At 42.3% G+C, this 14,619-nt stretch overlaps 1 protein-coding gene across 1 annotated transcript in view; it reads right to left on the reverse strand.

Moving 5' to 3' along the window:
• The window catches only part of LOC126393018 (cholecystokinin receptor), a 38,290-nt gene extending 23,873 nt beyond the window's left edge, over window positions 1–14,417 (reverse strand). The window contains exon 1 of the mRNA XM_050048843.1: window positions 13,978–14,417. Coding sequence (XP_049904800.1) covers window positions 13,978–14,137 — 160 coding nt within the window. The 5' untranslated portion in view covers window positions 14,138–14,417. The remainder of the gene's footprint in view (window positions 1–13,977) is intronic.
• Window positions 14,418–14,619: the final 202 nt, after the last annotated feature.

Genomic DNA, 14,619 nt, shown 5'->3' on the forward strand with positions numbered 1-14,619 from the left:
AGACACACTTAGAACAGATTTACACACGTAATTGCATCTAACTGCTGCTCATTGTCGTCCAACTAGGTCTCTGCTGTCTGAGACCAAATTAGCCTGTTTAGCTTGTTCTGTTTCTGATAGCTGTTGTTCCATAAATGTTCCTGCTGGCATGGCAAGCCACCGATTAGTTGCGACCAGCGTTGCCAGGTCTGACTGACAAAAAAATTCAAAGCACCTGCCCAATCATCATAAAAGTACATATTGTATAAACAGTACAATTAGACAAACTCAATTATCATTTTGTGTGTGCACATGTGGATTTTCACTCTTAGCAACCAATTATTATTAATTAGCTGCTGTTTTATCAATTTGGGTACCAACATAAACATTTTCACCTACAAAAAGTACTATAGCCTGCAGCCCAAATCCTCTCTGTGCCCATTAGGTTCACCATATCATATCCTGTAAAGTCTATGCTGTTGGCTCTCTCTGTTATCTTCACCTCACCTCCTGCTTAGACACAACACTTTTTAACAGGCTACCCACTGCTTCTGTATCCTGGGGATTAGAGACACCCAACAGCCACAGGACACAAATCACATCACATGCCTAAGACCACACTTCATTGACACAGTTGCAGAGGCGTGTGCAACCAAACACATTTCTTAATCCCCTGAAAATACAGCAACAGTGCCTCAAAGGCACTGGTAAATTACGTAGACTTGAATCTGCAAGACATCTAGAGAGGTTTTGTTTCCTGCAAAATACCAACCAAATGTACTGCTATCTCCATCTTGTCTTTTTATTTGCTGCATTCCTGTTTCTATGGGGGTATTTTAAAAGCACATTGTCATCTTTCAGGCATCTCGTTTTGATCTTTAACCTTTTCCCATCTTGCTCTCTTTGCTTTTTTTCTTGGTCTATTTCCTTTCCTTCCGGTCTTAATTAAAAGTGGAAAGCTTTCAAAGAAGACAGCAAGACTGTAGCAAAGACTGTAGCAAAGCCAGCCGCACAGCTACGTGACTCAGATCTGATGACATTCAGTGTTTGCCGCAAAATTAGATTCTGTTTGTGGTGGTAGCTGACTGGGGGAGACACAGACCTCCAGTTAACGCCCTGTAGCAACTTGATTTCACCCAATGAAAACGCAGCACCCTGGTGAGGTAGTCTCCTAGGCGGGGGATGTTATGTTGGTTTGTTTATCAGCAGGATTACAGAAAAACTACTGGATCAATTTTCATGGCACTTTCATGGAAATGTGTAACACACCCCGAGGAAAAAACATTTCAATTTTTCAATTCTGTTTACAGATAGAGCATTTGGCCATGGTGGAATATCTTAAAATCCAGTAAATGTTAGTAAAGTTCAATTGTGACAAGATACATCCCAGCTACATCAGCTGATCTCAAACAGCCCAATCAACTGATGGAGCAGCTGATTGATGGAAGGGAGTCAGCTGATAGATCACATGATTCTTTTCTATGCAACCAATTGGCAAATCTCATTCAGAGCGCCCTATTTAAACTGCTCTGGCCTGACTGCTGTTGCGTCTTCCTCTGCAAGTCGCTTTGCAACTCACCTCCACCCCAGCTCCTCCTTTTAATGCTGTGTCTGACTCATCAATGTCATTTCTGTTTGTCATTGATGCTGCTCTATTCTGTTCCTGGGGGCATTTGCTGCTGCTCTCCCTGCCTTAGGCTTCCCATGTAGGGGCATGGAAGGGCAGGGAGGTGTGCTCTCTCTGCCTCAGGCTTTCCTTGTCTGCACGTGGAAGGGCAGAGAGGTGTGCGCTCTCTGCCTCAGGCTTTCCTGGTCTGCACGTGGAAGGGCAGAGAGGTGTGTTCTCTCTGCCTTGGGCTTTCGACATAGGTGCGTGGAAGAGGCTTTCTGCATACGCCTAGGAGAGGCAGAGAGGCCCCAGAACAGAGTCATACTGCCAAATATAATACTGCAAATGGAACTGAAGTTTTCTTTGATTTAAGTGGCCCTGACTCAACTAGTATTCTAGTATTCTCCAACCAATACCCACTTCACCCAGGCCCATGCATTTCTCATTCTCTCTTCCGTACCCAGGGAGTTTTTTGCTGCTGCTCTCTCTGCCTTAGGCTTTCCATGTAGGTACATGGAAGGGCAAGGAGGTTTGCTCTCTCCGTCTCAGGCTTTCCTTGTCTGCACGTGGAAGGGCAGAGAGGTGTGCTCTCTCCACCTTAGACTTTCTGCATAGGCCTAGGAAAGGCAGAAAGGTCCCAGAACAGAGCCTTACCACCAAATTTAACACTGAAAACTATTTTTTTTTTTTTTTAATAACACGCTGCAATGTTCATGATGTCATTCCAGTCTTTGATATTTGTCCATGTGTACATGATGAAGCGTTTTCTGGTTTTCGCAAATATTTTATATGTAATATATTTCTCATTTAGAAATGCCCAGCTGAGATGAAAAGGCCAAAGCAAGGCACAACCATAGTTTGAGATCAGTCTAATAGTTTTGGAAATGCATCCAGACATAGTGGTTATGCTTGCCGATTTGCATATCATAAAAGACTGGGCTATTGTCCTTGGTGGAGGTCTGCACTCTCCTAGTGCCCTTTTAGCTGATTTATGTTTTCCCGCTGATCAGTATCCTCAGTATCATAGATTTCACACCCCACTGACTCTGAACATCATAAACCCTATTAAAGAATAAACATATATTCCCATTCGCCTGTGTCACATCTGCTAGACATCATCCTAAGCCTGAGTCGTATTGATTTACAGTCACCCACCTGGGATGTAAATATATGAATTGTGCTCAGCTGGCTGGGGCACATAATCTGTGTGTTTATCAAAAAGCAGTGTACAGTTCAGGTTAAGCTGCAAAAATCTGCAGCACAAAAGCTGGCATAAAGATAAAGAGGACCATCAAAAATGGAATTTGGCTTCTCTAAATCCATATGGTCAGATGTGTGGATCATAAAGTAGGATGCTGGCATGTCACTTAATTGATTTAATGCTCTTGCCTCCACCCAACCACTCTGAAATGTTTGTTTAACTGGCAGACTTAGCAATGGATTCAGGCTCAGCTTGGTCAGCAAAAGTCTGTCTTCCTCTGTCTTGCTCTCATCTCTCTCAGGAACACACACACACAAACACACACAAATACAGTCTTCCATCTACTGACATGAGGCTTCACCATCTGTCTCCCACACTCCTATGCAAATAAAAAGCAGTTACCTCTAATATGGTGGTTACTGTTCTGCTGACAGTACATCAGAGTTTTTCTTAACCACAGCAGGCTTGCAAATGGAAGACACCAAAAGTGTTTAATTTTGTGTTTGTTTGTGCACATTTGTCTGCGTGAGTATAATGAGAATGTGCAGGCAGATGACTGGTTAGAGAGAGGAACCAACACTCTTCTTTATTACTGTCTCTCTCTCTTGTACCTAATGAAATATGTTACACTGGCCCCCACCTAGTCCAAGCCAATTAGCTTTCCTGTGTGCTCGCTGGCTGTGCAGGAAACACTGATAACTCCCTCAGCACATTTACCAGTTCCTTCAGGCCAGCAATTCCAGTAGCTGCTCCTGCTCCTGTGTTTAGAGCGGAAGCATTTATATTAATCACCTGGCTCACTAATGCTCTACCTGTGCTTGCTGGCCAATGTGCGGCACAAATAAATATTTCTGCTCGATGAAGTTGAGCACTCTTGTTCTGTTGTTTTCTGTTCTACAGCCTCACTGGCAGATTTATACTGATGCATAAAACTGGTGCTCAACAAGACTGTTTAAATGAATATTCTTGGCATACAGACATTTCCTTTTCTAAAAGCTGTAAAGTTATGATATACACAGACAGGTATTACAGAGCATGGTGGCATTTATGATCTAGAAGCTGTAAATGAAGTTGTAAATGTTTCTTAAAGAGGCAAACACATTTGGGTTGAGAACGTTTATATCAACAGGACAGAGTAGTGTAAAGAAAGTAAAGTTTCTAGGCAATTGTACCTCACTTGAGTATTATACTTCCACTACACAAAAATTCAGAGGGAACTTTGTCCAATGTCAACTTTTTTTACTCCTTTACATATATTTGACAAATGAAGCTCAGCGTAAGATCAGTCAGGAAGACTTTCTTTGTGCTCATCCATTCACAGTTCTCTCCCTCCCACTCCCACTGCTTCCTCTAATCAGCTGACTATGGGTGCTCACTCTTCTAGTTATCCAATCAAACTTCGCCACGATCTCTATCAGCCAATCAGGATGCTACTGCAAAATTTTAATCCTGCTTTCTCCTCTGCTGCTGTCAGCTGTCATTTTAGGCAGAATCTTCGCGCCCTCCTCCACCCAGTTCACCTCCAGCCATCATATCCAGAGGCCAGGACGAGCTCAGCAAAGGCTCATTCCTCTACTCATCCAGATCATCAGCACTTCTCCATCTTCTTCTCATTTCCTCGACCCCAGGGGGGTTCTCTATTCGACTATGGATTCATCATCCTCCTTAATCTTTTACTATAAAAATGAGTCTCTCCTGATTGAATTTTGAAAACAAAGTTGATGTATCTGGATGTATGTTGGGTTTAGGAAAAAAGAACACAATCTTAGGGAAGCAAACACCGACCTCTCGGGTGAAAGTCAGTGGTTGTTGGACCCATCCACCACCCCTTCCACCCAGGTGCCGTTAAATTATAACGGCGACCAGCTGCGTATCATGCCAACATGAAAGGACGGCTTTTTTTTGTCTGTGTCTGATGCTGGAAGTCACCGCCAAAGTGCCGGAAATCGATGACATCTGAGTGGGTTGGCACAACAGAATGACCCGCTCAGCGCCCCCTTACCCCTCTCTCTTACGTTTATCAGAGTAAGCTCCACACCTGAGACAGAATCACACACCCATACACACACACACTAACACACTTGGCTAACAGTACCCAACAGTTATTAATGGTTTCAACGACAGAGTCGAGTGATTTTGATGTTGCTGTAAGGATTGGACAGCAGAGAGTCCAGGAGGAGAGCGGCTCCCAGAGACAATCCTTTAGTGCTGCCTCAAACAGTGGCAACAACTGATTGTCAGGGATCAGCTGTTGCTGCTCCCTGACAATCACAAATAGATTGTAACTCTATGGGAAACACTGAATTATCATAATATCAGGCCCCTAATCAAAGAAAGCATTGCAACTATGTTTGCAACTTTCACTTGCCCCAGCAATTTCATTGCAACAGAAATGCCAATGAACATCCATACATCGCAACATGCATCACAATTTTATAGAAAAACTGCCATGAAAAAAATCCTGGTGAAACTGACTAGTCAGATCAATAATACACAATGTAATCAATAAATACATTCTGATATATCACAAAAGGGTGAAGACCAGACTTGTTGAAGGTGCGTTTTAGCATCTTTTGAATTGTTGTTTTGGTTTTAAAGCCCACAACAGCAGTTTACAGCTAAAAAGCTCAGATGAACACACTGCACACTACCAAAACAGCAGCCAGACAGATTTAGTGACCAGCTGGTGAACACGGTGATGCATTTAGCTGAGAAAGAGTTAGACATGATGAATGGCTCGAATGGAACTCCTATTTGTGCTGGTCTACACAGCTGTGCCGCACATGGTGCTCCTGGTGTGGGTACATAATGAATAATCCACCTACAGTGCTCAGCTTTTAGTATTTCACCACCTGTGACAGACAACTGGCAGACAAATCCCTGATGTCTGGAGATCCTCTAGACATGACAGACTCATTAATATTGGAACAATACCATAGGAGAAAATTATTATACTCTCGCTGATGGGAAGCTGCAAAAGGACACCATATATAATGTGACAAATCAAGGTGACAAAGTCAGAAAGTATTAATATAAAAGTGATGCCAGACAAATATCAAAAGCTACTGTTGGAATATTTTAAAATATGTTAAGTCACAGACAATGCAGTTCTCTTTCTGGGGAAATTATTCTGAGCCTGACATGATAAAATATTGTAACTATAGCTTTTATTTATTTATTTATTTATTTATGTAATTATTTATTAGGGATGGCAGTGTCCAGACTGAATTCTTTTTTTTTTTATTTTTTTTTTTTTATCATGTACCACCTAAGGATGGACTGTAGCAACATCTAGCACCACTATCCAGTAAAAAATGAAACTTTGTCCAATACTTTGGTTTAAGAATCCCATAGATTGTATAACAATAATGGACATAGCAACTGTGACATCACCCATTGGTTTGTGGACTCAGAGGAGACCGTATTTGGATGAATTTAAATGAATGAGTTAAATAAAAATTCACCCCTGTACATTCATTTTCCGTAACCGCTTATCATGTTGGGGGTCGCAGGGGCATCGACACTGGGTGAGAGGCAGGGTACACCCTGGACAAGTCACCCGACTATCGCAGGGTTGACACATAGGGACAGACAACCAATTACACTCACATTTACACCTATGGGCAATTTAGAGTCACCAAGTAGCCTGCATGTCTTTGTGGGAGGAAGCCAGAGTAGCCGGAGAAAGCCCATGCTGACACGGGGAGAACATGCAAACTCCACACAAAAGGGTCCTCCCACCCCAGGGTTTGAACCAAGAACCCTCTTACTGTGAGGTGACAATGCTACTGCACCACCATGCCGCTTTTGTAAAGGTTGTAAAGGTGCAAGCTCACCTCACACCACTGAGCTGGCTAACATTACAGCTCAACCGAGGAGGACGCCATTAATTGTTACAGCTCATGCTGTCATGAACATCTTATCCGTGATTAGAGGCATGCTTCCTTCTGTGCTGAAATACAATTGGCAGATTTAGTTTTGTAGAAAGAAAATAGTTCCTGCATGAAACTGCTCACAACAAGGTCTGTGGATTATCTTGAGGAACCGGGTCATGATTTCTGAGAAAGAGACGTTGCTGTTGAGTTTTTCAAATGTATTTTTAGCTGCTTTAAGCACCACAAGCCAAGTGCAAGCTAGTTCAATTATGTTTGAGAGAAAGCAGACATCTCAGCAAACGTTAGGCGTCTCACACCAAAAATATCTAGACTGATAAACAGCACCACAGGGGGGAAGAAAAAAATGTATTTTTGATTCTTGGGTGAACTATCCCTTTAAAACACATTATGGGGTCACTCTATTGTAGTAAAATACTCCAATCTATTTAACACTGAAGCTGCTTTACTACTACAGCTTTATGGGGGGAAAAAAAGAAACCAACACTTCCCATTTGGCAACGTGTAGTTTTCACTCCGCTCCACCAATTATTTGGAGAACTATTTTCAGTTTAAAAAGCCGAATGACAGAAGGGAAGCCTGTAGCACTGGAGGTGTGGGAAGCCGGTTTCACGAGTGTGTGTACGTGTATGTGTGTGTGTGTGTGTATGTGTGTGTGCAGTGCCCATCAGCCGTGTCTGACCATTGGCTCTGGCACACAGTCTGCTCCCTGTTTACAGACGAGAGGCACTGTGAGCAGGATTTTGGAAAAATGACTTTGTTGCAACTTCCAGAGGTTTGTTGTTTGAAGTTATTCAAAATAGTCCTGCAATTTTGTCGAGCACTGCCTCAATTTATCTTCAATTTACATCTTATTTGAGTGCACTACCTGCACATACTATCTCAGGAGTGTATCCCTATCTATAGTCACATCTCATACACACAGCATGTCTGCTATATTAGACATATTTTACAGCTGAGTTCAAATGTACAAATGTACACTCCATTAAAGTTTTTCCACCTCTTGTCTAACACTGATTTGAAAGCATCATGTCATTTTGCGTGTGAGAGGATGTGAGAGGCTGATGAACAGATTCCCTGCAAACAATAACTCAAAAAATAATTCAAGTGGAAAGTTAACTGCAGTGACGAGGGCTATGGTTAGATATGCAGTGAAATCTTGGATTAATTAATAATGGGGTTCATCCATGAATATTTAAGGTTTCATCTGTTTCTTATTGACTGTGAATTATCCCCCCCTCCTTTTGTCTAATACATATGCAGCGTGTGTCACTTTCTGTCCCAGTTGGCCCCTCGTCTCGCTGCACCTATCAGGGAAAAACCGGCTCTGCTCCTGTAAGACCGAGGTATCGGTAAATGTCACAGCTAGTAGCTAATCCAGCATAGTAAATGTCATCTAAGCCTTGTCACTAAGCCAACTGCACCCCCCAACAGTTGACGGAGGCACTGAACCACATCACTTCCTGTTGACTGACAGAATACAACACACGAGCCGCAGAGTCCCTGGTCACTGCGGTCAAACTACAAAACAACATGTTGGTGGCTTGGCTCACAGTGCAGGCATGTATTAAACACCTCAGCTCCCAACAAGCAGTGAGATGAGAGGATGTGAGCGACGGATAGTAAAATACACACAAACAGGGGGAACGGAGTGGCGAGAGAAGTGGTGTGGTGGGAGTGAAGAGGGAAATGAAAAGCAGTGGAGGGTTTAATATTTTTTGTCTAAATGCCTTTTGTGAGGGATAGATTGCCTTGTGTTCAGGAATGAAAATGGTGGTTCATTCCTGGCAGTGACTGATAACCCCTCCTGCTACCATCATCATCACCTCTAAAGTAATGACCTCCTACTGTTGTTGTATGATGAATTGCTCCCCGATCAGCCAGTATCCCTGACAACCTGTAAACATGTTTATTGACTCTATAAATTAATAGTTATTCAGTATTGTCTTGTGCAGTTCACAGTGTCTGACAGGCTCACTTTAAAACCATTATAACTGATATCAAGTCTACAGTAGGGGTGCCAAACCATGTGCCATGAAGCAGTTAGAGAGTCTGCAGGTTTCTGTTCCAGATTCAAAGTAACACCTGAGCTGCATCCAATGTGAAAACATTTTGAAAGGTGTTTGTGGTTGAGCGATATGTTCCCTCCCAGCGATGGGCAAGGATTTTCCTCGCTCTGAGATGTGTTTGCTCCTGTTTGCTGGATGCCGGTATCCATGGTTAAAATCTCCCAAACACTGAAATATCTCAGAGATATCAATAACCCATGGGTTGCATTGTGCACTATTATTGTGATTTAGTGCTGCACCCCCATAAAAATGAGGAATGTGCTCCAGACAGATATATAAAAAAAGATTGTCTGACCCTCCCTGTCTGGTAAATGTCGTTCAAACACCACATCACCGGTGTCTAATGCAGGCTTTCCTTTAATAAACTGCAGTCTCAGAGCCTGGTAAAATCTCTGAGGTTATTTACTCGAACATCACAAAGCTCCTCAAGAGCCACGATGACTAGTACATTCATATTCCTCAAGCGGCAACCTCCAGGGCTGTAAATGAAGCCAACATGAAAGCATCAAAAACTGCAGTTCCTTGAATGGCCACCTGAGGCTGGCTCTGAAATTAAGTAAACCCCCATAGAGCCCCATGTTAAAGTGTTCAACTTTACAGCAGAAAAAAACAGGTTTACAGCCTGGTACAAAAATGGTTTCGGTCTCTATAGCTAATTTCCCCTGTCATGCAACTGTACAGGGTAAAATTTTTATGTAACTCACTGGCTCAAACTTTATTGAAGTTTAAACTCATGCACAATTGAGGTTGTGGCCACTTTGAGTGACAGGTTGTCTGCAATGAGTCACCCCAGTCTATTGTCAGATCCACCCCTTACTCCTCCCTAGCTCCAAACTCACTGATTTAAATGTGGGTTATTTGAGTGATCATGCTTCAGAATTTATGTACCTCAAAAGAAATTATTACCAACACATTCTCACTCCGACCTCATCACATATTGATTGGTCATGGACTTTCCACATTCAGATACGACGTGCAAGGTACCCTGGGCGCGTTGGTTGTTGACGTTCTGGGATGCCACGTCAAGTTCTGCCTGTTACATGCATTGTCTTCTTTCAAAATGCACTTCTGTTTTCACAGGAAATATACCGTTTATTGGTATTTTTGTCGCTACAACACTGTGAATTGATGTTTTTTTTTCCTTCAACAACTAATGCACGTGGTTGGGTTTAGGCAACAAAAACACGTGGTTGGGTTTAGGAAAAAAAGAACATGGTTTGGCTTTTTAATTTTACAGGACGCGAAGACCGCTCTCGTGGGTGAAAGTCGATGTTTGTTGGATGGTCACGTTTCCCTCGACGCTGCTGGGCATGGAAAGTCCACGACCTAACGTCGGTATGTGACGAGGTCAGAATGAGAATGTGTTGAAAAGGGGTGTCAGATCAGAAAAAGACGCTTTGTGTCATTGTTAAGGCTGTTCTCATGCACTGTTTGTACATGTAGCTATGAAAGTAATGCACCAGAATTAGAAGGAAGCAGTATAACTAGTGAAAGTCAGAGGAAGAAGGAAAACACAGGACTTCCCCCAGGAGGCTGGTGTTCATGTCCCATCTGAAATCAAGTGAACTTTGAGTTATTATAAAGTACATCGTCATCATGTTTATTTTCCTAAACCTAACCTACTCATTTTAACATTATGTATGGAACTCTACATTAAGTGCATGACATGACGATGCCCAACTGTTTCTTTTGCAAAATCTAACCTATGTAACTTTACGTTAAGTGTGTAACTTGATGTCAATAATAATGTTAATTATGCTGATAATTTTCACTTGAAACAGCTCGTCCTGCCTCTGAATATCCAATCAGATGCAGTGTGAAGTCACGTTCAGGCCCTTTGGGGCGATATCAGCCTGGCTGGAAATCGCCCCGACTCACTCTCATAGACTTCCATGTAAAATGCTTTTTTTTCTAAATGCAGGCACTCCAATGCAATCTCTATGTGTTCTGGGAGGGGCGTGTTTTCGTTACACGTAAACCACCAAGTATCATTCATGTGCTCTTCAGATGGTCCGATTTCCCATGTCTGGAAGTCGTTTTTACTTCATTGTGTGTTCATGAGCATTTAGGTGGTAATGTGGAGACATCATGGACATTACAAAGAAGATGTGTTGTATTTTATCACTCAAAATGTTTAAAAAACATGTCATCAACTGTTTCCACTGAAATATTGCTTTACGGTCGGAAACACATTTTTCCGATTATTCCGACATCACATGAGGCAGCACCACTGAGCAGCGGTCACATTCAAGATCAACATGACTAAAGTTTCCAGCTGATCCAAGAGGCTTTTTAACCATATAGGTTAACCATATAGGAAAAAAGAAAGGACACATAGTGCGCCCAAATTCACACCTGTTCGTTCTTCTCTATGGATTTTCTCCGCGACCGTTAGCGAGAAGCCACACATATCACGTGAAACAGCGGAACTGCAGCTTTGTCAGACACTTGTCGGTAGTCCAATGTTTTCACAGCGAAAAAAAAATGATAAAGTTACACTAAAATTGATGTATAACAGAACTTTCATACAGCTTTGCACACACATTACTCTTGGATGGATTACTCGCAAATGCAGGCTCGCACAGAAATGCCACGCATATCACATGAAAGCACAGGAGCAGAGCTTTCCAATGATACCACACACAGTATTGTGCTGTCATCCCATCACGCTATAAATCCAGATCAATTGTCTACAAAATGAAAACCTGACGAATTTCTTTACAATCCATTATCAGTCACTTCATATAGTGAGGAATATCGTATCTTACCACGTCTTAGGCTTGCGTGTGTTTCTCCCTGTCTATCCACATTTGTAGTCCGGCTTTCAAGATGCAAATATCTCCATATTGTCCAGTTGACACTCCATCAAACTTTGTATGACAAGACCAGCCACTTCACCTTTGCATACCCAGACAACTGTAGCCTAATGCATGCTGACAGGGCCGTAGTCACCATATACATTGAGGGGAACATTGAGGGGAATCTTTAATCAGAACACAGAATTAATTTCCACTTAGCTATAATAAAATGTTTTCTGATAAAGACTGAGAATGACTCAGTGAATACCTTACTCAATTTTATTTGATTAACGGTAAAACAGGTCTCTGTTTACATTCAAAGATATTTGTGTGGGCAAACTGATAAAAATTAGTCTGTTGATGACCACAGTGGATTGTTCAGTCATTGTAGAGCCAAATTAATTCAAATTTACCCATTGAACGGGTCACCTCAGCCATCATCACAACAATTGCCCCCCCTGAGAAATTTGGCGGGAGCCGCCACTGATTTGTAGGAACAAAATTTAATAGATACCATATGAACCACTGTATTTGCATGCCTGTATGAGGATACACTGAAAGGTCAATTACGAACAATGCATTTTGTCATTTATTTTGGCGGACTTGTTGGTTTCATCAAGTCTGAACACAACCCTCAGTTGATTTCACTGCTTGGTAACATCTCTCCAAGAGGAAAGATTGAATTCTAAGAGCCTTTTGGTGAGAATGAAAACCTGCAGACTATATGTGGGAAGACTATAAGTGGTTAGTGGCACATGCTCTTATATCCCTGGTCTGCAGAAAAATAGGGGGGGTTTGATGATGACACACAACTCTAACTGCTCCATAAAGATCAAGTGTCAGAGTGATGGACAGAGAGAGGAGATAGAATGAGATGAGCGAACGTAGTGGAGAAATAAAGTCTGAGGTGGCGGAGTGAGTAATGATGGTGACAGCAGCTGTGCAGGGTCAGACAGCCTCATTTATTCTCTCTAGAAGATGGGCGTGTGGTCCTGTTGGAAGATACAGCGGAAATGCTAACAGAGAGAGCAAAAAGCCAAAGTGGGGAAAAGTGATAATCTGTAAGTGACACAGTGTGTGTGGGCGAAATAACATAATGATGGAGCATAAAAATGGCTTCAGCTCCCAACTTAACTTCCTGTACTTCTCACCAGACAGCGAGACACGGCGGTCTTGATTTGTACTTGTCACCAGGTGTCCCCAGTGGGTTTTCAACACACTGATTTAGCTCAGTGTAATGGGTCACACTCACTGCGGGGTGCTCGGAATTACTCATCAGTGGCAGGTGGAGGAGATGCGAGGTAAACACTGGAATGGAGCGAAATCATTCAGTTAACAAACTTGTGTCTCTCACTTATGATGTTGAGCTGTCAACACTCAGCAGCGTAATGAAGGTGCTCAATCTCTGCGGTGTCTGCTACACTCATGTAGCCCACACATACACGCACACACACACACCTCATCACACATGGAAACCCTGACAACTGTTAAGGGATGAAAATAGCAAGTGTTGATTGATAAAAAGTACTTGTAGGTGGAGATAGGAAATTGCAGGAGTGATGACGCATTTCACTCTTCTTTCTTGTTCACAAGCTCAAATCAAGTCAGTTGTATTAATGTAGCTCCAAATCACATATTTGCCTCAATGATATTACAGTCTGTCCAACCTACAATATGCAGACACATCCTATACCCTCAGTTTAAATTAAGGGATTGGAAATGTTTCCATTATACAGTACATAACACAGAAAGATATTAAATTGAAAAACAGCAGAAAGCAGCAGCACGGCCATGCAGCACAGCCCAGGTATGAAACCATTTGACTTCTTTTTATGAATCAATCTCCCTGTGTGCCCGGGATTTGATTCCTGACTGCTCTCTGATCTCCATTTCACTGTAAACACCTGCATGTGCACATGTGGGGATCAATAAAGGCTTGTCTTTTTCCCATTAATTTACCCGTAAAGTAAAGCCAAAGAGAGGCCAACAATGCAGCTTTACTTTGAAAAATAGAGTCAGGCACATCAGGGCATCAGGGTATTCTGCTATGTTATAAATATAGATTGATTAATGACTAAAATGATAAATACACTTTTGCTTTTTAGAGTAGAATTTTTAATTATGAGCCAAACCTTACACAAAATCTTCTTTTATCTGTAGTTATTTGAAGTCAGTCTATCCTCTTTTCAGTTCAAAAATCTTCTGCCATTACAGCCAAACATCTGAACAAATCTTCATTAACACCCTATCATTAGACTGAGGGTATTTTAAAGGAAATCTAATATCCTTGGCAGCACAATTGAGTTTGTCAGGAGAGCCAAGCCAGGTCACCTTCCCAGAAAGAAATTCAATACAATATGAGGTCACATTTGCACGTTTTAATTAACCTCCAGATGATAAACGTTGAGTAATCTGCGTGTCCACTCACCTTTGTACCTCACGCGCTGAGGTATGTGTGTGGAATCGTTGCCGCTGGTGATGTTTGATGCCTCCAAACTCCCGTTACCGGCTCCGCTCTGCAGCGCGTCAGTCTGCGCTCCGACCCACTCGGGAGATGTAAATGTCTCATTTCGCGCATAAAGATCCATGTTTATGTCTTATTTATTTAATAATGATCATTGAGGTTACGGAGAGTTCGATCCAGACCTTTTGTCAGTTTTTGTCTGAACCTCTAAAGTGGTAAAAATAACTCTTCATCCATGGTTCTTCGCACTTCAGACCGAGGCAAGTTGTCGCTTTCCAAACCTCTGCAAAACAAATGTAAAAACAAAACTGCACTTTACTAAATGTTCGCTTATGTTCCCACCTTTGCTGTAGTGGATGTGTCTCACTTGGCATCACACGCCTCAATCAGGGATCGGTGCGCACTAGGATAAAGGAGGAGCGCGGCGCACGGCTGCGCCTGTGCCAAGTGAACCGCATGGAGAGCGAGTGAGCGCAGAGTGGAGTGGGAGACTAATGTCATATAGGGTGGGTGGGTGGTGTGTGTGTGGGTATGTGTGTGAGGGGTGTTTTCTCAATCTAAAAAGCTCGATAAAAACCATAAAATGAAAAAACATGAATCGTTTTT

Source organism: Epinephelus moara, chromosome 7 (genome assembly GCF_006386435.1).
Source record: "Epinephelus moara isolate mb chromosome 7, YSFRI_EMoa_1.0, whole genome shotgun sequence".
Taxonomy (NCBI): domain Eukaryota; kingdom Metazoa; phylum Chordata; class Actinopteri; order Perciformes; family Serranidae; genus Epinephelus; species Epinephelus moara.